Source organism: Bombina bombina, chromosome 2, assembly GCF_027579735.1.
Source record: "Bombina bombina isolate aBomBom1 chromosome 2, aBomBom1.pri, whole genome shotgun sequence".
In the NCBI taxonomy this organism is placed as follows: Eukaryota; Metazoa; Chordata; class Amphibia; order Anura; family Bombinatoridae; genus Bombina; species Bombina bombina.
The window spans coordinates 985698479-985722386 of NC_069500.1; the positions used below are offsets into that span (position 1 = coordinate 985698479).

The 23908-nt window shown below is 40.5% G+C and overlaps 1 protein-coding gene across 2 annotated transcripts in view; it reads left to right on the plus strand.

The window, feature by feature from the left end:
* The window catches only part of GSTCD (glutathione S-transferase C-terminal domain containing), a 517648-nt gene that overhangs the window by 376577 nt on the left and 117163 nt on the right, over positions 1-23908 (plus strand). For both annotated transcript variants that reach the window (XM_053703512.1, XM_053703511.1), the window contains exon 7: positions 15516-15560. In XM_053703512.1, coding sequence (XP_053559487.1) covers positions 15516-15560 — 45 coding nt within the window. The remainder of the gene's footprint in view (positions 1-15515; positions 15561-23908) is intronic.

The following is a 23908-nucleotide window of genomic DNA, read 5'->3' on the forward strand; positions in this document are numbered from 1 at the left end:
GGCATTTGTTGTGACTGTGTTTAAAAAACTTTTTTGTCATTTATTATTCTGTTTTTGTTATTAAGGGGTTAATCATCCATTTGCAAGTGGGTGCAATGCTCTGCTGACTTGTTACATACACTGTAAAAATGTTGTTAGTGTAACTGCCTTTTTTCACTGTTATTTCAAATTTTGTCAAAATTTGTTTCTCTTAAAGGCACAGTAACGTTTTTTTATATTGCTTGTTAACTTGCTTTAAAGTGTTTTCCAAGCTTGCTAGTCTCATTGCTAGTCTGTACAAACATGTCTGAAACAGAGGATACTTGTTCATTATGTTTAAAAGCCATGGTGGAGCCCCATAGGAGAATGTGTCCTAAATGTATTGATTTCACCTTAAACAGTAAAGATCAGTCTTTATCTATAAAAGAATTGTCACCAGAGGGGTCTGTCGAGGGGGAAGTTATGCCGACTAACTCTCCCCACGTGTCGGACCCTTCGCCTCCCGCTCAAGGGACGCACGCTAATATGGCGCCAAGTACATCAGGGACGCCCATAGCGATTACTTTGCAGGACATGGCTGCAATCATGAATAATACCCTGTCAGAGGTATTATCCAGATTGCCTGAATTGAGAGGCAAGCGCGATAGCTCTGGGGTTAGACGAGATACAGAGCGCGTAGATGCTGTAAGAGCCATGTCTGATACTGCGTCACAATATGCAGAACCTGAGGACGGAGAGCCTCAGTCTGTGGGTGACGTCTCTGAATCGGGGAGACCTGATTCAGAGATTTCTCATTTTAAATTTAAGCTTGAGAACCTCCGTGTATTGCTTGGGGAGGTATTAGCTGCTCTGAATGACTGTGACACAATTGCAGTGCCAGAGAAATTGTGTAGGCTGGATAAATACTATGCAGTGCCGGTGAGTACTGATGTTTTTCCAATACCTAAAAGGCTTACAGAAATTATTAGTAAGGAGTGGGATAGGCCCGGTGTGCCCTTTTCCCCACCTCCTATATTTAGAAAAATGTTTCCAATAGATGCCACTACACAGGACTTATGGCAGACTGTCCCTAAGGTGGAGGGAGCAGTTTCTACTTTAGCAAAGCGTACCACTATCCCGGTTGAGGACAGTTGTGCTTTTTCAGATCCAATGGATAAAAAATTAGAGGGTTACCTTAAGAAAATGTTTATTCAACAAGGTTTTATTTTACAGCCCCTTGCATGCATTGCGCCTGTCACTGCTGCGGCGGCATTCTGGTTTGAGGCCCTGGAAGAGGCCATCCATACAGCTCCATTGACTGAAATTGTTGACAAGCTTAGAACTCTTAAGCTAGCTAACTCATTTGTTTCTGATGCCATTGTTCATTTGACTAAACTAACGGCTAATAATTCTGGATTCGCCATCCAGGCGTGTAGGGCGCTATGGCTCAAATCCTGGTCAGTTGATGTGACTTCAAAGTCTAAATTACTCAACATTCCTTTCAAGGGGCAGACCTTATTCGGGCCTGGTTTGAAAGAAATTATTGCTGACATTACTGGAGGTAAGGGTCATACCCTTCCTCAGGACAGGGCCAAATCAAAGGCCAAACAGTCTAATTTTTGTGCCTTTCGAAATTTCAAGGCAGGTGCAGCATCAACTTCCTCTGCTTCAAAACAAGAGAGAACTTTTGCTCAATCCAAGCAGGCCTGGAAACCTAACCAGTCCTGGAACAAGGGCAAGCAGGCCAGAAAGCCTGCTGCTGCCTCTAAGACAGCATGAAGGAGCGGCCCCCTATCGCCCAGGCGTGGGCAAGAGATGTTCAGGATCCCTGGGCGTTGGAGATCATATCTCAGGGATATCTTCTGGACTTCAAAGCTTCTCCTCCACAAGGGAGATTTCACCTTTCAAGATTATCTACAGACCAGATAAAGAAAGAGGCATTCCTAAGCTGCGTACAAGAGCTCCTTGTAATGGGAGTGATCCATCCAGTTCCGCGGACGGAACAAGGACAGGGGTTTTATTCAAATCTGTTTGTGGTTCCCAAAAAAGAGGGAACCTTCAGACCAATTTTGGATTTAAAGATCCTAAACAAATTCCTCAGAGTTCCGTCATTCAAGATGGAAACTATTCGAACCATTTTACCCATGATCCAAGAGGGTCAGTACATGACCACAGTGGACTTAAAGGATGCCTACCTTCACATTCCGATTCACAAGAATCATCAGTTCCTGAGGTTTCCCTTTCTAGACAGGCATTACCAATTTGTAGCTCTTCCATTCGGGTTGGCTACAGCCCCAAGAATTTTTACAAAGGTTCTGGGCTCACTTCTGGCGGTCCTAAGACCGCGAGGCATAGCGGTGGCTCCTTACCTGGACGATATCCTGATACAGGCGTCAAGCTTTAAAATTGGCAAATCTCATACAGAGATAGTTCTGGCATTCCTGAGGTCGCATGGGTGGAAAGTGAACGAAGAAAAGAGTTCTCTATCTCCTCTCATGAGGGTTTCCTTCCTAGGGACTCTAATAGATTCTGTAGAAATGAAAATTTACCTGACGGAGTCCAGGTTATCAAAACTTCTAAATGCTTGCCGTGTTCTTCACTCCATTCCGCGCCCCACGGTGGCTCAGTGCATGGAAGTAATCGGCTTAATGGTAGCGGCGATGGACATAGTGCCATTCGCGCGCTGCATCTCAGACCGCTGCAATTATGCATGCTCAGTCAGTGGAATGGGGATTACACAGATTTGTCCCCTCTACTAAATCTGGATCAGGAAACCAGAGATTCTCTTCTCTGGTGGTTATCTCGGGCCCATCTGTCCAAGGGTATGACCTTTCGCAGACCAGATTGGACAATTGTAACAACAGATGCCAGCCTTCTAGGTTGGGGTGCAGTCTGGAACTCCCTGAAGGCTCAGGGTTCATAGACTCAGGAGGAGAAACTCCTCCCAATAAATATTCTGGAGTTAAGAGCAATATTCAATGCTCTTCTGGCTTGGCCTCAGCTAGCAACACTGAGGTTCATCAGATTTCAGTCGGACAACATCACGACTGTGGCTTACATCAACCATCAAGGGGGAACCAGGAGTTCCCTAGCGATGTCAGAAGTCTCCAAGATAATTCGCTGGGCAGAGACTCACTCTTGCCACCTGTCAGCGATCCATATCCCAGGTGTAGAGAACTGGGAGGCGGATTTTCTAAGTCATCAGACTTTTCATCCGGGGGAATGGGAACTCCATCCGGAGGTGTTTGCTCAATTGGTTCTACGTTGGGGCAAACCAGAATTGGATCTCATGGCGTCTCGCCAGAACGCCAAGCTTCCTTGTTACGGATCCAGGTCCAGGGACCCAGAAGCGGCACTGATAGATGCTCTAGCAGCGCCTTGGTTCTTCAACCTGGCTTATGTGTTTCCACCGTTTCCTCTGCTCCCTCGTCTGATTGCCAAAATCAAACAGGAAAGAGCATCTGTGATATTGATAGCGCCTGCGTGGCCACGCAGGACCTGGTATGCAGACCTAGTGGACATGTCATCCTTTCCACCATGGACTCTGCCTCTGAGACAAGACCTTCTAATACAAGGTCCTTTCAATCATCCAAATCTACTTTCTCTGAGACTGACTGCATGGAGATTGAACGCTTGATCCTATCAAAGCGTGGCTTCTCCGAGTCAGTAATTGATACCTTAATACAGGCACGAAAGCCTGTCACCAGGAAAATTTACCACAAGATATGGCGTAAATATCTTCATTGGTGTGAATCCAAGAATTACTCATGGAGTAGGGTTAGGATTCCTAGGATATTGTCCTTTCTCCAAGAGGGTTTGGACAAAGGATTATCAGCTAGTTCTTTAAAGGGACAGATTTCTGCTCTGTCTATTCTTTTACACAAGCGTCTGGCAGAAGTTCCAGATGTTCAGGCATTTTGTCAGGCTTTAGTTAGAATTAAGCCTGTGTTTAAACCTGTTGCTCCTCCATGGAGCTTAAACTTGGTTCTTAAAGTTCTTCAAGGGGTTTCGTTTGAACCCCTTCATTCTATTGATCTCAAACTTCTTTCATGGAAAGTTCTTTTTCTGATGGCTATTTCCTCGGCTCGAAGAGTTTCGGAGTTATCTGCCTTACATTGTGATTCTCCTTATCTGATCTTTCATTCAGATAAAGTTGTTCTGCGTACAAAACCTGGGTTTTTACCTAAGGTGGTTTCTAACAAGAATATCAATCAAGAGATTGTTGTTCCATCATTATGTCCTAATCCTTCTTCAAAGAAGGAACGTCTTTTGCATAATCCAGACGTAGTCCGTGCCTTGAAGTTTTACTTACAGGCTACTAAAGATTTTTGCCAAACATCTAACCTATTTGTTGTTTACTCTGGACAGAGGAGAGGTCAGAAGGCCTCTGCAACCTCTCTTTCTTTTTGGCTTCGGAGTATAATCCGTTTAGCCTATGAGACTGCTGGACAGCAGCCTCCTGAAAGGATTACAGCTCATTCTACTAGAGCTGTGGCTTCCACCTGGGCCTTTAAAAATGAGGCCTCTGTTGAACAGATTTGCAATGCTGCAACTTGGTCTTTCCTTCATACTTTTTCCAAATTTTACAAATTTGATACTTTTGCTTCTTCGGAGGCTGTTTTTGGGAGAAAGGTTCTTCAGGCAGTGGTTCCTTCCGTTTAAGTTCCTGCCTTGTCCCTCCCATCATCCGTGTACTTTAGCTTTGGTATTGGTATCCCACAAGTAATGGATGATCCGTGGACTGGATACACTTAACAAGAGAAAACATAATTTATGCTTACCTGATAAATTTATTTCTCTTGTAGTGTATCAAGTCCACGGCCCGCCCTGTCCTTTTCAGGCAGGTCTAAATTTTAATTAAACTACAGTCACCACTGCACCCTATGGTTTCTCCTTTCTCGGCTTGTTTCGGTCGAATGACTGGATATGGCAGTGAGGGGAGGAGCTATATAGCAGCTCTGCTGTGGGTGATCCTCTTGCAACTTCCTGTTGGGAAGGAGAATATCCCACAAGTAATGGATGATCCGTGGACTGGATACACTACAAGAGAAATACATTTATCAGGTAAGCATAAATTATGTTTTTAAGGTGACTTCCGGTGGACGGCTCACCAAGATGGCAGCAAGGTATTGAAGCTCAGATTCAAGCTGTGGAATAACCTCCTTGCAGCCTAGATCTAACGCCATCCACACCTCTCTTGACAAATTTCTGTGTCCGAGAACTATTGTGGATAGAGAGACAGACATCTTCTCTTCCCCGGAAGGCACTTTAAAAAGATAATCGAGAGACACAGTTACGGTGTCTTCTACCCCTCAAGATGGACTCTATCACTAAGGAACTGATAGCTGCATTCCTACCCCACATAGAAAATCTCATGAAGTCTTGCTGGACACTTCATGAAGAGATCCGATCTTTTCAGGGACAACACCTACCACTAAGTACTGCCACGGTACATGTTAAAGAGGATCCTCAATACCCGTATCCACCCCGGCAGCACCCTTCCTGGAAGGCAGCATGGCTAGACGGCTCTGGGTCTGACGCGGGAGATGGAGCAAAGACGCTTTCTAACCCAGGCGTACCCTTCTTACTAGAGGATAGTTCTTACGGCAGAATAGGATCGGCACTGAAAAAGAACACCAGTTTAGCGCACAAAAGTATCACCCGTCAGTGTCCCCCTATACAAGCGGCAGACTGGACCTCTGTTCAACCTGTGTCATGGATTGACTCACACTGTACGTATCGGGTATTGGACTCAGATCGGCAATTGTCCTTGGTACCTATAGGGCATCGCATGATAGCACGCGTGTGTAAAACAGAGGTAATGGCGGCATTGAACCCTGCTGAGCACCACACAGACGCTCTGAAACTGCAAGCTGGCCCTAGTTTATCGTCACCCAGGAAATTCTCGACACAGGTTCCCAATGCTCAATATGAGAATCGGTGGAAATACCTTTTCATACTTACCTCCAGATACATGAAATATTTGCTTTTCCAGTCTGGGCGACATCAAGTAGGAGTGGGGTGAGCTTTGTCTACCTCTCTTATAACCTGCAGCATTTCGCTAATGAGAAGGTTTATAGCCCCCTGATAGCTGCATCAATTTATTTTCTTCTACGTTTCTAAATTCAATTTATCATTTCACTCCCTTGGCTCCCTACATAAAGGACGTTTTTGGAAAACTTTGATTTTCGGTTTACTATGTTTATATTTACAATATGCTTACACTGTTCAGCCTGCTTGACTTTTTTTCTACCATTGTTGTACCAAAACAAAAAGATAATAATTATACCTGCCGCACTAGATGACAATAAGTTACAACACAGGGCAGACCAGTTTTATGCCTGTACATACCAAATATCTAAATTAATGTCCACCACCTCTGCATTACCTTGGGTAATTGTTAGATGAACTCCACATATAGTGTTAACTCTTTATTTTTGGGACTCAATATACCTACATTATATCTCAATCCCCTCCCTTTGCAGTAAATAAATGCCTATGTTGTGGCTAGCTGTTTTATTTTTGTGTAGCATAAAGGTCGATGGGCCATTTAGTAATGATTCTAACTTCCTGTGACAACTACTTTTCTGCTAGACTGTCTATCTACATTGAGAGTAACAGGATCAACTACATCACATAAGAATACTATCACAACTCAAGGTCACTTGTCCATGCTGATTTGGATGATCAGTTTGTTATATTGTTTAACCAAATTTTTTTTTTTTGTGTGTTACTGTGTTTTTAACATTTATCACATATCTAATTAATGCTTAATTTGACTGCACTGCACACATCAGGCTTAGCACCTTTATTACTATGCCAACGCAACTACCTGTTTCATGTTACATGCTAATGTGCAAGCTTAGCAGAGAGGATTTTGGCTGCTATAGTAGATTGGGTAATGTCTTTCCATTCATTTGAACATTTTAGCCCACTTTGCCAACAGCCTTGGAACCATTTAGGAGTAGCTATTGAAGTAGATTACCATTATGTACATCGGTCCTCTCACTTTAAGATAGCTCTTTAATGTCTTTCTTTTATTTGTATGTTATGTTCTGTTTTGTTATAGAATAAAATATGGGAGCAATGCCTATACAATATTCCCTTTAACCGCCCCTCTTGCTTTAAAGATAGGCATCCCTACCTAGAATCATACCTTTGCAGGTGTAGTCTTTTACAGTGAGCTTCTGTACTGGGAATATCAGCTTCACTGAGTCCCCACTTTGTAAGGCCCTTTAATATTGATACTAATTATTACTCCCAAGGTACTGACACATTATTGCAAACCGGTCTATCTTATTTAACGAGGGCATCCATTTTTCTTTTGCAGGGGGGGAACGTATTCTACTGGGAAAGGGTACTAGTTTGTAGTTTTATTTGGTTTTAGTTTGGAGGATTGGGGGGAGGGTTCGGGGACTAGTTGGGGATGAAAATGTAAAATGAGAGAGCTAAGCATGTGTACATACCAAGAATGTTAATTGTTGTTAGTATCCGGATTATTTTATTTGTCATGTATTGACCTACTGAATCTCTGTTATGTTCTGAACAATATCATCATTAAGTAGATGGTATACCTACTGTATCTATAGATGTAACCTTCCTGATAATGTCTGGAACTGTTGATTGTTGTATACATGTGTTGGCTCTCAATAAAAAGAATTTAAAAAAAAAAAAAAATTATGTTTTTAAGCCTCATGTGTTAATTCCGGAAGTTTTTCCAGTTCCTGATGCTATCTCAGAGGTTATTGCTAGGGAATGGGATAGTTTGGGTACTTCATTTACTCCTTCTCCAAGGTTTAAGAAATTGTACCCTGTGCCATCCGATAGATTGGAGTTTTGGGATAAAATCCCTAAAGTCGATGGAGCTATCTCTATCCTTGCTAAACGTACTGTTTTACATACGGCAGATAGCACTTCGTTTAAAGATCCTTTAGATCGAAAGATTGAATCTTTTTTAAGAAAAGCTTATTTATGTTCAGGCAATTTACTCAGACCTGCTATATCTTTGGCTGATGTTGCTGCAGCTTCAACTTTTTGGTTGGAAACTTTAGCGCAACAAGTAACAGATCATAATGCATATAGCATTGTTAAACTTCTTCTTTATGGCTTTATGGCTTAAATCTTGGAATGTAGATATGACTTCTAAGTCAATTTTGCTTTCTCTCTCCTTCCAAGGTAATGTTATTTGGTTCTCAGTTGGATTCGATAATTTCAACTGTTACTGGAGGGAAGGGTGCCTTTTTGCCCCAGGGCAAAAAATCCAAAAGTAATTTTAGGGCTGCTAATCGTTTTCGTTCCTTTCGTCAAAACAGAGAGCAAAAGCCTGACCCTTCTCCTAAAGGAACGGTTTCTGGTTGGAAACCTAATCCAGTCTGGAATAAATCCAAGCCTTTCAGAAAGTCAAAACCTGGTAGGGGGCAGGTTACGTTTTTTCAAAGATGTTTGGAGCAATTCGATTCACAATCTTTGGATTCAGAACATTGTTTCTCTAGGGTACAGAATAGGTTTCAAGGTAAGACCACCTGTGAGAAGATTTTTTCTCTCACGCATTCCGGTAAACCCAGTGAAAGCTCAGGCATTTCTGAAATGTATTTCAGACCTAGAGTTAGCTGGGGTAATTGTGCCAGTTCCAGTTCTGGAACAGGGTCTGGGGTTTTATTCAAATCTATTCATTGTGCCAAAGAAAGAGAATTCTTTCAGACCAGTTCTGGATCTAAAAATATTGAATCGATATATAAGGATTCCAACATTCAAAATGGTGACTATAAGAACTATTCTGCCTTTTGTTCAGCAAGGGCATTATATGTCAACAATAGACTTACAGGATGCATATCTGCATATTCCTATTCAATCAGATCACCACCAGTTTCTGAGATTCTCTTTTCTAGACAAGCATTACCAGTTTGTTGCCCTTCCATTCGGTCTAGCAACTGCGCCAAGGATCTTTTCGAAGGTTCTAGGTGCCCTTCTCTCTGTAATCAGAGAACAGGGTATTGCGGTATTTCCTTATTTGGACGATATCTTGGTACTTGCTCAGTCTTTACATTCTGCAGTATCTCACACGAATCAACTTGTGTTGTTTCTTCAAAGACATGGTTGGAGGATCAATTTACCAAAAAGTTCTTTGATTCCTCAGACAAGAGTAACCTTTTTAGGTTTCCAAATAGATTCAGTGTCCATGACTTTGTCTCTGACAGAAAAGAGACGTTTGAAATTGGTTTCAGCCTGTCGAAACCTTCAGTCTCAATTGTTCCCTTCGGTAGCATTATGCATGGAGATTTTAGGTCTCATGACTGCTGCTTCGGACGCGATCCCTTTTGCTCGTTTTTATACAAGACCACTTCAGCTTTGTATGCTGAACCAGTGGTGCAGGGATTATACAAGGATATCACAAAAAAATATCCTTTAATCCCAATGTTCGATCATCTCTAAATTGGTGGATGGATTACCATCGTCTAATTCAAGGGGCCTCTTTTGTACGTCCAACCTGGACTGTGATCTCAACAGATGCGAGTCTTTCAGGTTGGGGAGCTGTATGGGGATCTCTGACGGCGCAGGGGGTTTGGCAATCTCAGGAGGCGAGATTACCAATCAACATTTTGGAACTCCGTGCGATTTTCAGAGCTCATCAGTTCTGGCCTCTTCTAAAGAGAGAATCGTTTATTTGTTTTCAAACAGACAATGTCACGACCGTGGCATATGTCAATCAAGGGGGGACTCACAGTCCTCAAGCTATGAGAGAAGTATCTCGGATACTGGTATGGGCGGAATCCAGCTCCTGTCTAATTTCTGCGGTTCACATCCCAGGTGTAGACAATTGGGAAGCGGATTATCTCAGTCGCCAGACGTTACATCCGGGCGAATGGTCTCTTCATCCAGAGGTTTTTCAACAGATCGTGCATATCTTGGGTCTCCCAGAAATAGATCTGATTGCCTCTCATCTAAACAGGAAACTTCCCAGGTATCTATCCAGATCTCGGGATCCTCAGGCGGAAGCAGTGTATGCGTTATCTATTCCTTGGAATTATCATCCTGCTTATATCTTTCCGCCTCTAGTTCTTCTTCCAAAAGTAATGGAGCGCTAATGGAGCGCTCATGTGTACTGCTGGTGGCTCCAGCATGGCCACACAGGTTTTGGTTTGCGGATCTCGTTCGGATGGCCAGTTGCCAACCTTGGACACTTCCGTTAAGACCAGACCTTCTATCTCAAGGTCCTTTTTTCCATCAGGATCTCAAATCATTAAATTTGAAGGTATGGAAATTGAACGCTTAATTCTTAGTCATAGAGGTTTCTCTGACTCAGTGATTAATACTATGTTACAGGCTCGAAAATCTGTCTCTAGGAAGATTTATTATCGGGTTTGGAAGACTTACATCTCTTGGTGTTCTTCTCATAAATTCTCCTGGCATTCTTTCAGAATTCCTAGAATTTTACAATTTCTTCAGGATGGTTTGGATAAAGGTTTGTCTGCAAGTTCCTTGAAAGGACAAATATCTGCTCTTTCTGTTCTTTTTCACAGAAAGATTGCTCATCTTCCTGATATTCGTTGTTTTGTACAGGCTTTGGTACGTATGAAACCTGTCATTAAGCCAATCTCACCCCCGTGGAGTCTTAATTTGGTTTTGTCAGCTTTACAGGCTCCTCCGTTTGAGCCTATGCATTCTCTGGACATTAAATTACTTTCCTGGAAAGTATTGTTCCTTTTAGCTATCTCTTCTGCTAGAAGAGTCTCTGAGTTATCTGCTCTTTCTTGTGAATCTCCTTTTCTGATTTTTCATCAGGATAAGGCGGTGTTGCGGACTTCATTTCAATTTTTGCCTAAGGTTGTGAATTCTAACAACATTAGTAGAGAAATTGTTGTCCCTTCATTATGTCCTAATCCTAAGAATTCTAAGGAAAGGTCATTACATTTGTTGGATGTAGTTAGAGCTTTAAAATATTATGTTGAAGCTACTAAAGATTTTAGAAAGACTTCTAGTCTATTTGTTATCTTTTCTGGTTCCAGGAAAGGTCAGAAGGCTTCTGCCATTTCTTTGGCGTCTTGGTTAAAGTCTTTGATTCATCATGCTTATGTGGAGTCGGGTAAGTCCCCGCCTCAAAGAATTACGGCTCATTCTACTAGGTCAGTCTCTACTTCCTGGGCTTTTAGGAATGAAGCTTCTGTTGATCAGATTTGCAAAGCAGCAACTTGGTCTTCTTTGCATACTTTTACTAAATTCTACCATTTTGATGTCTCTTCTTCTTCTGAAGCAGTTTTTGGTAGAAAAGTACTTCAGGCAGCTGTTTCTGTTTGATTCGTCTGCTTATAATTTCATTTTTTTTTCATTATACAGGGAGTGCAGAATTATTAGGCAAGTTGTATTTTTGAGGATTAATTTTATTATTGAACAACAACCATGTTCTCAATTAACCCAAAAAACTCATTAATATCAAAGCTGAATATTTTTGGAAGTAGTTTTTAGTTTGTTTTTAGTTTTAGCTATTTTAGGGGGATATCTGTGTGTGCAGGTGACTATTACTGTGCATAATTATTAGGCAACTTAACAAAAAACAAATATATACCCTTTTCAATTATTTATTTTTACCAGTGAAACCAATATAACATCTCAACATTCACAAATATACATTTCTGACATTCAAAAACAAAACAAAAACAAATCAGTGACCAATATAGCCACCTTTCTTTGCAAGGACACTCAAAAGCCTGCCATCCATGGATTCTGTCAGTGTTTTGGTCTGTTCACCATCAACATTGCGTGCAGCAGCAACCACAGCGTGTGATGGACCATTGTCCTGCATGAAAATCATGTTTTTCATGAAGGATGCAGACTTCTTCCTGTACCACTGCTTGAAGAAGGTGTCTTCCAGAAACTGGCAGTAGGACTGGGAGTTGAGCTTGACTCCATCCTCAACCCGAAAAGGCCCCACAAGCTCATCTTTGATGATACCAGCCCAAACCAGTACTCCACCTCCACCTTGCTGGCGTCTGAGTCGGACTGGAGCTCTCTGCCCTTTACCAATCCAGCCACAGGCCCATCCATCTGGCCCATCAAGACTCACTCTCATTTCATCAGTCCATAAAACCTTAGAAAAATCAGTCTTGAGATATTTCTTGGCCCAGTCTTGACGTTTCAGCTTGTGTGTCTTGTTCAGTGGTGGTCGTCTTTCAGCCTTTCTTACCTTGGCCATGTCTCTGAGTATTGCACACCTTGTGCTTTTGGTCACTCCATTGATGTTGCAGCTCTGAAATATGGCCAAACTGGTGGCAAGTGGCATCTTGGCAGCTGCACGCTTGACTTTTCTCAGTTCATGGGCAGTTATTTTGCGCCTTGGTTTTTCCACACGCTTCTTGCGACCCTGTTGACTATTTTGAATGAAACGCTTGATTGTTCGATGATCACGCTTCAGAAGCTTTGCAATTTTAAGAGTTCTGCATCCCTCTGCAAGATATCTCACTATTTTTGACTTTTCTGAGCCTGTCAAGTCCTTCTTTTGACCCATTTTGCCAAAGGAAAGGAAGTTGCCTAATAATTATGCACACCTGATATAGGGTGTTGATGTCATTAGACCACACCCCTTCTCATTACAGAGATGCACATCACCTAATATGCTTAATTGGTAGTAGGCTTTCGAGCCTATACAGCTTGGAGTAAGACAACATGCATAAAGAGGATGATGTGGTCAAAATACTGCCTAATAATTCTGCACTCCCTGTAAGATTAAAACTTTTTTGATTTGGGTTGAGGATTATTTTTTTCAGCGGAATTGGCTGTCTTTATTTTATCCCTCCCTCTCTAGTGACTCTTGCGTGGAAGTTCCACATCTTGGGTATCTACTATCCCATACGTCACTAGCTCATGGACTCTTGCTAATTACATGAAAGAAAACATAATTTATGTAAGAACTTACCTGATAAATTCCTTTCTTTCATATTAGCAAGAGTCCATGAGACCCACCCTTTTTTTGTGGTGGTTATTATTTTTTTGTATAAAGCACAATTATTCCAATTCCTTAATTTTTTTTGATGCTTTCGCTCCTTTTTTTATCACCCCACTTCTTGGCTATTTGTTAAACTGAATTGTGGGTGTGGTGAGGCGTGTATTTATGGTTATTTTAAGGTTTGGGAAACTTTGCCCCTCCTGGTAGGAATGTATATCCCATACGTCACTAGCTTATGGACTCTTGCTAATATGAAAGAAATGAATTTATCAGGTAAGTTCTTACATAAATTATGGGGTTTTTTTTTAAAAAAGGTACAAAACTCTATTGTGTGTGTATGTGTGTATATATATATATATATATATATATATATATACACATACATACACACATACTGTACATAACTAGTATAACCATAGCTAAGTTTACATTATGGGGCCCATTTATCAAGCTCCGGATGGAGCTTAAGGGCCCGTGTTTCTTGCGAGCCTACAGGCTCGCCAGAAACAGCAGTTATGAAGCAGCGGTCTAAAGACCATTGCTCCATAACCCTGTCCGCCTGCTCTGAGCAGGCGGACAGACATCGCTGAAAATCAACCCGATTGGGTTGATTGACACCTCCCTGCTCGGGAATCTACAGGGTGCGGTGTTGCACCAGCAGCTCACAAGAGCTGCTGGTGCAATGCTGAATACGGAGAGCGTATTGCTCTCCGCATTCAGCGAGGTCTGGCGGACCTGATCAGCACTGTCGGATCAGGTCTACCAGACCTTTGATAAATATCCCCCTATATATATATATATATATATATATATAATTACACATTTTTAAGAATTATTTTTTTGGGCATTAACTAATTAAATGACAGAACTGAGAGAATACTTCCAAATGACAGATGAAGGGTGACTGCCAGCTTTTGAGCTGGAAACAGAGATGCAGAAAGTGGGGGGGGGGGAATAATTATGTTTAAGAAGACCACAAGACTTCCAAGTTACCTCCCCAGTTAGGAATTATTCAAAACTACTTATGATCATGGACAGACATTGGAGTAATTAAGTTTCTATCAGAAAGCTCTCAATATGTATGTGAGCTAATCACGACTGTTGTTACTGGCAATTACTATAATACTGGTGGGATATGGCTGATCTGCTGGATGGCAATTACTATAATACTGGTGGGATATGGCTGATCTGCTGGATGGCAATTAGTGAAATTCAGGTGGAATGGCTTTGTGGGGGGGGGGGGGGGGGGGAATTATTAGAATGAAAAATAATTAATATTTAATAATTAAAAAAAAGAAGTTGGAGGGGAGGAAGACAAACAGTTATGTAAGTCCATCTGAAGGAATTAGGGAAACTACTACAAAGACACAGGTAAAGGGAAGAAAATAAATTAAATATAAGAGAATGTATTTGTTTTTTTTTAAGATTTTTCTTTTTTTATATATACTTTAATTCCACTATTTCAAGCCAAGACTATACCAACCTCTGCTGGCTTTAGATTGGAAGCATATTTCTCTGAGCAGTGCGCAGGGTGGGAGGAGTTAAAAATGCAATCTAGCTATGCAAGTTGCGCAGTACTAGGCAACGTGCGTAGGGAGATTATAATTTAACACCTCCTCCATCGGTTTTCACTGATGTCCAGCCAGGCACTGTAGGGAGTTGCAGTGCAACGGGGGTGACACCATCAGAGGAGAATAATATCTGCTTGATGGTGTCAAGGACCACCAACATCTTCTCGTGGACCACCAGTGGTTAATATTATTTGTATGCAGACAAATTCCTGCGAGCATATTAGAGAGCCTTTTTAGGACCTTCTCTGCACAGAGAATTTGACCGTTCCTACACTTATTTAAAAAACATAAAGGATGGCACTTTCAAACACACATATTTAGACATGTATATGTATGTATCGCTAGATTAAAGCTCTTTGCCTTCCTTTTGTTTTCTAACACCTGAGACCTCATATCTTTGAGTCCTTATAACTGTTATGTACAATATTTTTTTTAATAATTTTTATTAGACAGTGTTATTATGAGTGCAACTGTACTTTGTTATGTATTTTTGATGTGTGTTGTGAAACTTTTTTGTTTTGCAAAACAGTTAACCAGAGCTCCGAGGTTGCGCTAACCTGACACACATTACTTTCAATTGCGTTCAAGCGATCGTGTTTATTTTCAACTTGTAATACGAGCAAAAGAAACCCGACGGGCGCAGACAGCCTCGATAAACCCCTTATCACTTGTGTGTTACTGTTAGCCATTCACTCGTAATCTAGCCCATAATTAGATATTTTGTAGGTAAAAAAAAAAACACATTATGATTTTTTTCTTAACCTCCATTTTGTTTTAGGTCTTAACCTCCAATTTAGGTCTTTTCAGGGCACATCAAATTCAAATATGTATTTCCTTGTGCATTGAAACATAAAAAAAATTCCACAAGTAAATCAATAGGAACAAAATATGGTAAAAGCTATACATCCAGACCTTACCCAAAAGTATTTTGCATATATATCATAAGATGCATTCTAAAACCTAAAGACCTGCTTAAGAACCCATAAGAAGCACTTCAAATGTTATTCTTTTAGAGGATTAAGCTAACTATTTTTTTTCTTTCCCAGGGCCACGTTGGGATTGTGTTGGCTCACATGCTGCCATTATGCCAGGTAAAGTATCAAAATATAAAAGTAAACACCTTTGACCTTCTTTTCCTACGTAAATACTTAAAAAGTATATAATTGACCAGAGTAGGATTAAAGAAAACAAAAGGAAACCCCTTAAAGATTAGCATCTATTTAGTTATTTGTTTAAATAAGCTTTTCCCTCCGTAGAACATTTTAGTAATCCCCATCAGTATTTTCTTTTGTATTACCCCAAATACAAAAATTTAACATTTTCAGATCTCTTTCTTAACTAGTTGTTAGTATCTGTAAAGAGATTTTGAGAACACAAGGCAAGCTGTGAATTGGAAATGTGAACAGAATCTTTTAGAACATGTTAAACACATGTCAATAAACATTGGCTTCCTACATTTTTACACAATTTTTCACTTTTAGGGCTGGAGAATACATATAAATATTATTAAGGCAAAAATATGTATGTAAAAAACAAAAAAAAAGACAACATTTTAAATGAGCAACCATTTTAGTGTCGGAATCTGTCCATTGATTAATGATAAATATACAGAATCTTCTCCAAATTTCTATCACTTACATGTCTTTCCACCCTAACATTCTATGTTGTTTTAAATGTATATTCCAATGCAGAAATGACGTGCTTTATTTTGTTAGAATAAACCTTTTCAAATGCATGCAGTATGGAGCACTGATAGCTCCTTTGTACAATCCATACTGCTCTGCATTCAAATTGCAAGTAGTGTGTTTTTTTTGTTTTTTTTGTACTTTGCAATAATTTAATGAGCAGTATTAATTGCAGAGATATAAAAAATGAATCCAGATAGGTACGGAGCCAGCCAGGTATGATACAGTAGCCCCAGTTATACCTACAATAAAAGACACATTTCAATTTTTATTGGCATTTATAGCGGCATCCAGTAGCCCCCTGACAGTCTGGGCACATGTTGGTAGCCAACTATCGATCCTAGGGGACCTATTTCCATAGTGGCAAATATAATTTGGAGGCAGCTGTTTACAGCACAGGAAAATGGGAGGCAACCATCTATCTTGATTCAGTCTGCACCAACACCTGCATTGTTGCAGTTTGGAAATCTGCTACCGTTTTTGCGCTATATTTTCAAGAGTTTAAGAATTTTTTGAGCTATCCCATAGCAAGTGGAACTTTTCCAGAACTGAGGTAAATGCAATGCAGAACTGGGGCTTATACCAGATAGGCCTTTCTCAACAGCTTACTGTGCTGCATAGTTGCTGGTCAAGTTTAGCGGAGTTATACCTATTGTCTGGGAAACAAAGATGGTTACAGAAAGTGTGCACTGATTTTTTTTTGGCCCTCCCTGACATACTGAAAGTGCATAAGCACAGATTTATAACAGAGTTTGAAGAGACATTTAAAACACTCTCACCCATCCAAAGTGAACAAATAATGCAGGGTGCAGAAGGCAAACATTTTTGGCATCTGACTGTAAACTTCTGGGATCTCACAGCCAGCTTCTAAAATTGTGGACTGGCAAGATTTATCAGTATTGTTACTCCAGACTAGCCTCTTCCTTAGTCACAAGCCCAGACTCTTGTTTTGACACTGCACTGTCTGTCCTACCAATGCAGGGTACCAAAAATGGGGAATTATAACTAGAAATCCTTTACCCTTGACAGGACTGCTTGGGTTTCACCAGATTTAAAAGCAAGGATAAACAGCAAAATCAGTTTGCTATTACTGTTTTAGCTGAAAGGAAGGATATTGGCTATTATGCCCTGTGGCTGTTATTCCTTTTTGGTTGCTGAACATATATTGACCAAGGACTTTTTGTTACCGAGATCTTAACCAGAGTAAACACCGACATGCATTTACAGAGTGGACCTTAAAACCCCCAAATAGTATATTTTACATTTAAATGTGTTCATATTCTCATGAAAGTTTTATTTCTTTCATAAAATGATGATGTCCACAGTCCTCCATAACATATGGGATATATTTCCCGCCACCAGGAGATGGTCAAGAACTCATATCAGAGCTTAAAATCCTTCCCACCTCCCATCTCTCTCTTAGTTTTGTTCTTGGACTCATAGGAGTTCCAGCTACTTGCTTAGGGGTTTACATTTGGGAGCTCAGACCAAAGTGAGATGCAGAGTACCTGGGAATTATCATTTACTAAAAAGACAGTAGAGAAACTTTACAGCAGCTGAATAATACAGGGACATGGGACTTCAGCCATAACTACCCTTAGGTGTCGCAGGGTCCTTAGCCTCCCTCTGAGGGACACAGATATTTCCTACTGCAGTTCTCTATGGTACCCAATACATGCACTGGATGGGCTCTCTACTAGATACTACTGCAGCTGCATTGACAAGGATTTGACATGCCTGGTAAGCCAGTGGAGGGGTGCTGCATAAGTTAAATTACTTTACACAGCACACACAGCCAGGGGCTATTTGTAAGTACTCTGACACAGGTACAGTATAGCCAGGGGACTTAGCTTCCTCTCCTCATGACACACTTTTTTATTTTTTTCAGGTCCCTACCTACCCTTTTCTTATAAGGGATATAGCCAGGTAACACCTTTGCCCTTCACAGCCCTCTGGCAACTCTTGGGAAATATTTATGGCACTTTTTATAAAATAGATACCTGGCCTTTTTAAGAAGACTGCTCAATGCAGTTAGCTGATCAATAGAGGAAACTTTAGGCAGGGGAGCATGTTTTTATGAGGGAAAAATGATTATTATGCTTGGTGCACATTATATAATTTATTACACTTAAAATGTCTTTTAAGCTTTCTCTGAGGTACTTGCATCTCTCCTAGTGGTAGCATCTCTCCCAGTGGTAGCCCTGCCCCTCAGGCTCCATAGGTTTCCGATTCATTCAGGAGCTGTTACCAGGCAGAAAGCAGCTCAGAAAAATATAGGGCAGTGTCATGATACACTCATGTAGGAGTAGTCGATATCTGGTTTGGCTACTCAGCAGAGGTGGTTTTGTGGTCTCAGCATTGCCAGGTTAAATGTTCTTTTGTGTAAATCTGTGTGTTCAGGGATGCTGTGGTCTCAAGACCCCCCTCCCTCCCCCATTCTCTTGGTACTGTGAGTTAAGGACTGGTATGTAAATGTTGTAAATTGTAACAAGGGCGGGGGTCTTCACAAGACAAAGAGAATCTGAGTTAATAACTGAATTTTTTTGAGAAGGCTGTCAGAACTACCCTGGGACACAAGCAGCTAACATCATGAAAGGAGGTTCTCCACATATCTAAAGGAGCTTGGTAATAAGTTTAGATAGTGTGTATTATTATGTTATGTCCTATTTTATTTTAAAGAACTAAATATTTGCACCTGTATTTTTGAATGACTTTATAATTTGGCACTGTGTAACCTGTATTGATAGTTTTGTTATTTAACACATAGAAAATCTAATTATGTCTTTGGGCTCTAATATCTGAAATCACACTCTGAAGAGACACAGTTAAAGGCATGTTACCTAATTGTGTGAGTTATTGGGGTTTCCAAAACACCCCTTTATTCAAAGTTTTGGTGGTGGCAGTGACTTGATATACTGGGGTGGTGTGGACAGGATTTGGGAGTTAATGTTGTGTCCTTTTAAGGTCCTTTGCCGAGTTAAAGGTTTTAGGGACCAGTGGCTTATTGCTATTAACCACTTCATGCCCACACCCCTCCCCATTGTGATGTTGAGTGGAAAAGGCTTAATCGTCACAAACTGCAGTAATTTCTAAATCGCAGAATAAGTCATTCACTTTTCTAAGCACTTCCCCTTGCAGGAGCTGTCTGGAGCCTGGGAGCATTTAATGCAGTTTTCAATAAAAATGTCAAAGTAGGTATTAAACTTAGTGTGTACTATAATAATCTCTACCATTATTATTTTAGGATCATCAGGAAAAAATTGTTCAGATATCTGGACTAATTCCTTTTGTCCCTCAAGAGATTGGGAGTTTTGTTCTCCATGAATCTGACTCCTCCTCATTGTCCAGAGGTCCGGTTCAGAGGCGGCAACCCTTATATAAGGATTTGGATAAAAAGGGAAAATCTAATCCCGGTACCAGTGTTGCCTCAGGGTCAAGGGGTTTACTCCGATCTGTTCATTGTCCAAAGGGACTTACAGTCCTGTCCTACATTTAACAGCCCTAAATATGGTTATCTCCCACTTTTATGATGGGAAGAATCTGCACAATTTTACCCTTAATCCAAATGGGTCAGTTTATGGCTACTAAAGACCTCAAGGTTGCATATATGTACATAGCTATCCACAAGGATCACTTTCCGTTCCTGAGGTTTGCATAACTGGACAAGCACTGTCACTTTCTCTCTCCTGTTTAGTCTGGCTAAAACTCCACACATCTTCAAAAGTGATGGGTACAATGTTGGCGGTGATCAGAATTCATGGCATTTCAGTTTTGAATGACATACTAGTGCAAGCCCCTTCTTTATGACTAGCTATTGCTCATACTCTTAATTAACATAATCTTCAGTCTTTCTTCAAGACCATGGTTGAAGAATTAATGTACACAAAAGCTCATTATATCCTGCTACAAAGGTAGCCTTTAGAAGAGTCATAATAGACTCAGTTCTTATGCATCTGTTCCTGACAGAACCTTGCAAAAATAAAAATTGAAAGGACATGTCTCTCCCTGCATAGGGCTCCATTTACATCAGTAGCTCAGTGCATGGAAGCGGTGGGTCTTTTGGCCGCTGCCTCACACGCAGTTCCTATTACTGTTTTTGCTTGAGACCCCTTCAATTGTCTATACTACCTCAGAGGTCAAATAATTATTTACACTTGGAATAACAGATTGCTTTGGATTTCTCCATCAGACATTCTCTCTCTTGGTGGACAAAAAAGCTTTTTTTTAACCCTTGGGGCATCCTTCCTGTGTCAGTTATGGGCTATTGTGGAGACGGATGCCACTCTCTCAGACTGGGGTCTGCGATTCTTGAAGAGGGCACAGAGTCTGGTCTTCTCTAGAGGTGAGGTTACCAATCAACATCTGGAACTTTGAGCGAGTCCTGACCCCTTTTTTGAAGACTGAAAAGCTTATATGTTTCCAGTCGGACAAGGTCACCATGGTAGCCTACATAAATCATCAAGGAGGGGGTACCCACGGTCCATTTCCCATGCAGGAAATGTCTTGAATTCTGTTTTGCGCAGAAAAGAGTCATTGCTTCCTATCAAGAAATCCTGTGACATAATTCAGGGAGCAGGATTACCTCAGCTGTCAATCGGTCCATTCACAAGTGTTGTCTCTCTATCAGGACATTTTAGATCGCTTAGTGCTTAAATGGGGTTTCACGGACATAGATCTGATGACCTCTCACTTAATTCACAAACTTCCAAAGTATTGTACGAGATCAAGAGATCCAAAGGCTCACATGATAGACACCTTGGTATGTCCATGGTAATTTAATCTAGCATACCTGTTTCCTCTGTTTGCTCTTTTTCCAAGAGTCAAGATTGGATCAAACAGGAGTCAACTTCAGTAATACTGTTTTCTCCAGCCTTGCCCAGCAGAACGTGGTATGCAAATCTAGTGCATATGTCCTTATCTCCTCCATTGCTCCTTCCTCAAGTCAAAACCAGTTGTCTCAATGGCCTCTTTTCCATAAGGATCTCACATTTTTAAGTTTAACGGCATGGAAATTGAACTCCTAGTTTTGAGACATAGAGGTTTCTCAGACTAGAAAGCCTGTGAAACAGAGGATTTATCACAAAAATTGCAAGGATCTTTTGAGTAGTGCTCTTCCAGAGGGGTTTCATGGTTTTTATTTATGATTCACAGAATCTTTCAGTTTTTAAAGACTGTCCTTGACATGGGTTTGTCTACTAGTTCCCTAAAAGTTCAAGTTTCTGCTTTATTTGTATTTTTTTATAGTTAATCTTCCTGATGTTCAGAAATATGTTCAGGCTTTGGTTAAGAGGCCAGTTGGGAGTCCAATTTCTCCACCCTGGAATTTAAATCTAGTGCTTTTTGTATTACAAGGTCCTCCTTTTGAACCAATGCATTCCATTGATGTAAAACTTTTATCTTGGAAAGGTAATTTTCCTATTAGCAGTCTCCTCAGTTAGGAGAGTTTCTGAGTTGTCAACCTTGTCCTGTGATTCTCCATATCATTTTCCTTCTAAGATTGTTTCGCAGGTAAACATCAATCAGGAAATTGTTTTTATTTCATTGTGTCTAGATCCTGCTAGCCCTAAGAAGTGGCTATTACATAATATTGATGTTGTCATGTCTTTGAAATTCTATCATCAAGCTACTAGAAAATTCAGACAATCTTCTAGTTTGGTTGTTCCCTACAAAAGCAATTGCAACTTTGCTGGCTTTTAAAAATGATGTAGGGAGCTTAGTTGCAATGGTGTAATATGGTCTTCTCTGCATACTTTTTCCAAATATTATCACTTTGATGTTTTTGCTTCTTTGCAAGCAGCTTTTGGCAGGAAAGTCATTCAGGCCGCACTGTTGGCTAAATAGAAAATGCCAGAAAAATTGTCCCACCCTTTCCATAACATAGACCATCTGCTTGGGTATTAATGCCATATGTTATGGAGGACTGGACTATCATCATTTTACGAAAAAAAAACAAAATCTTTGCTTACCTGATAATTTATTTTCTTTGGGAATGATGATGGTCCACAGGCCCTGTCTGTTTCAATTTTCAGGAGACAGTTCTAATGACACCTCTACCTATATGTTTCCTATTCTCTACTTGGCTATATGTTAAGCTGAGAGAGAGGTGGGAGGGATTTTAAGCTCTGATATGGGGTCTTGACCTCCTCCTAGTGGCAGGAAATATATCCCATATGTTATGGACGACTGTGGACCATCATCATTCCGAAAGAAAATAATTTATCAGGTAAGTATGTATTTTGTTTGTACTGCAGCGTTTGCATATATATATATTATCTGAGTTGGTCTCTCACAGAGGTACACTGTGATAATACGTGTTGGGTGCCTTATGCATGATAATAGAAGGTTTGATATTTTTAAGGCATGCACACTGTTCTTTCTAGTTTTAGTTGACTTACTAGAGTTACACTAGTAATTTGGTGATTTTACAGACAAATTTTGCTTTTACAGCAAGTACTTGCTAACTCCTACAACTGTATGTTTCAATGTTTTGCTCCTTCTTGGGGTTAGGTATGCAAAAGTGAAGCAAAATAATACAATATTGAGATATGTCTAAATCTACCTATAGTTAATGTAAAATAAACGTTTAAGCTACCTAGCTATAATATTTTACAACAGCTTTAAGGAGTTATTTCTGTTAATACGGATTATAATAAATGGCCTTTTTGGTGCATTTATTGTGTGCGATTGCACGGTCAGCGGCCGAGAATGCGCACCATACATATATCGCTCAGTTGCATCCATATTTTATAGTACTTATGTAGCCTTATAAAGCAAGGATGGTATAATATTTATTTATATTTGCATACTATAAGTTGTATTACATTATCATTATGATCTTCAGATTCACTCTAATATATCTATGTCCCATTGTCCCAACTATAAAGTAGTCTCATAGCCTATATGTTGCAAACAAACTAGTACTCTAGTGACAACTAATATCACTAAGGTACTTGAAAGAGGCGCCTAGGAGTAGCAAACAGAAACAGGTAAAGTAAATAAATGCAAAAATCTTTAAAATGACTATAAGCAAGATAGGACAATAATATCTATAATGTACAAACTGTCATCCAAAATGGGATGGTATGTGACGGCAAAGTCCTTAATATCCGTAATGTAAAGTTCCAAAGAAAAATGTTCCAGACGGGAGGGCCGCTCCTCTAGAGTGTCATGCCACGACACAAGGATAAGGAATCTAGAAAAATCAAAATAGAGGGCGCCACATGGTGCAGATCAGATGGTAAATGATATTACAGGCTAAGGAGGACAAAAGAATCCTACTCACGAAATGTAGAGCACAGATGTGCAATACCAGCAGTCCAGAACCACTTGTCGTCCGGTAGACCAAATGGATATGATCACAGGGGCGAAACCTCGTCTCACCAGGGAGAGTCCAGGGACGCCTTGGGGCAGGAGTCAGTCAGCAAAAAGGAATCCAACAGTGGCCAGTCCCACACCTCAAGTGACTAAAGGGGAGACTAGACCAGCTCCAAGAGGGTCAGCGATTCAGAAGATAATCAAGGTAGGCAGCAAGTGAGGAGATAAATATATCTTTAAAAATTTATTTAAAATAGTAAAAACATATGCAACGCGTTTCTCAGTGTAACACACTGTTTCATCAGGCTGTATAACAAACAAACTCACAGCTGCCATATTTAAACCCTAAACAACCAATCAGATTGAGGAAAAAATTCCAGCCCCTTACCAGGTAATACCATGTTCACATGGGGAGGAGGGGGGGGGGAATATATGAATCA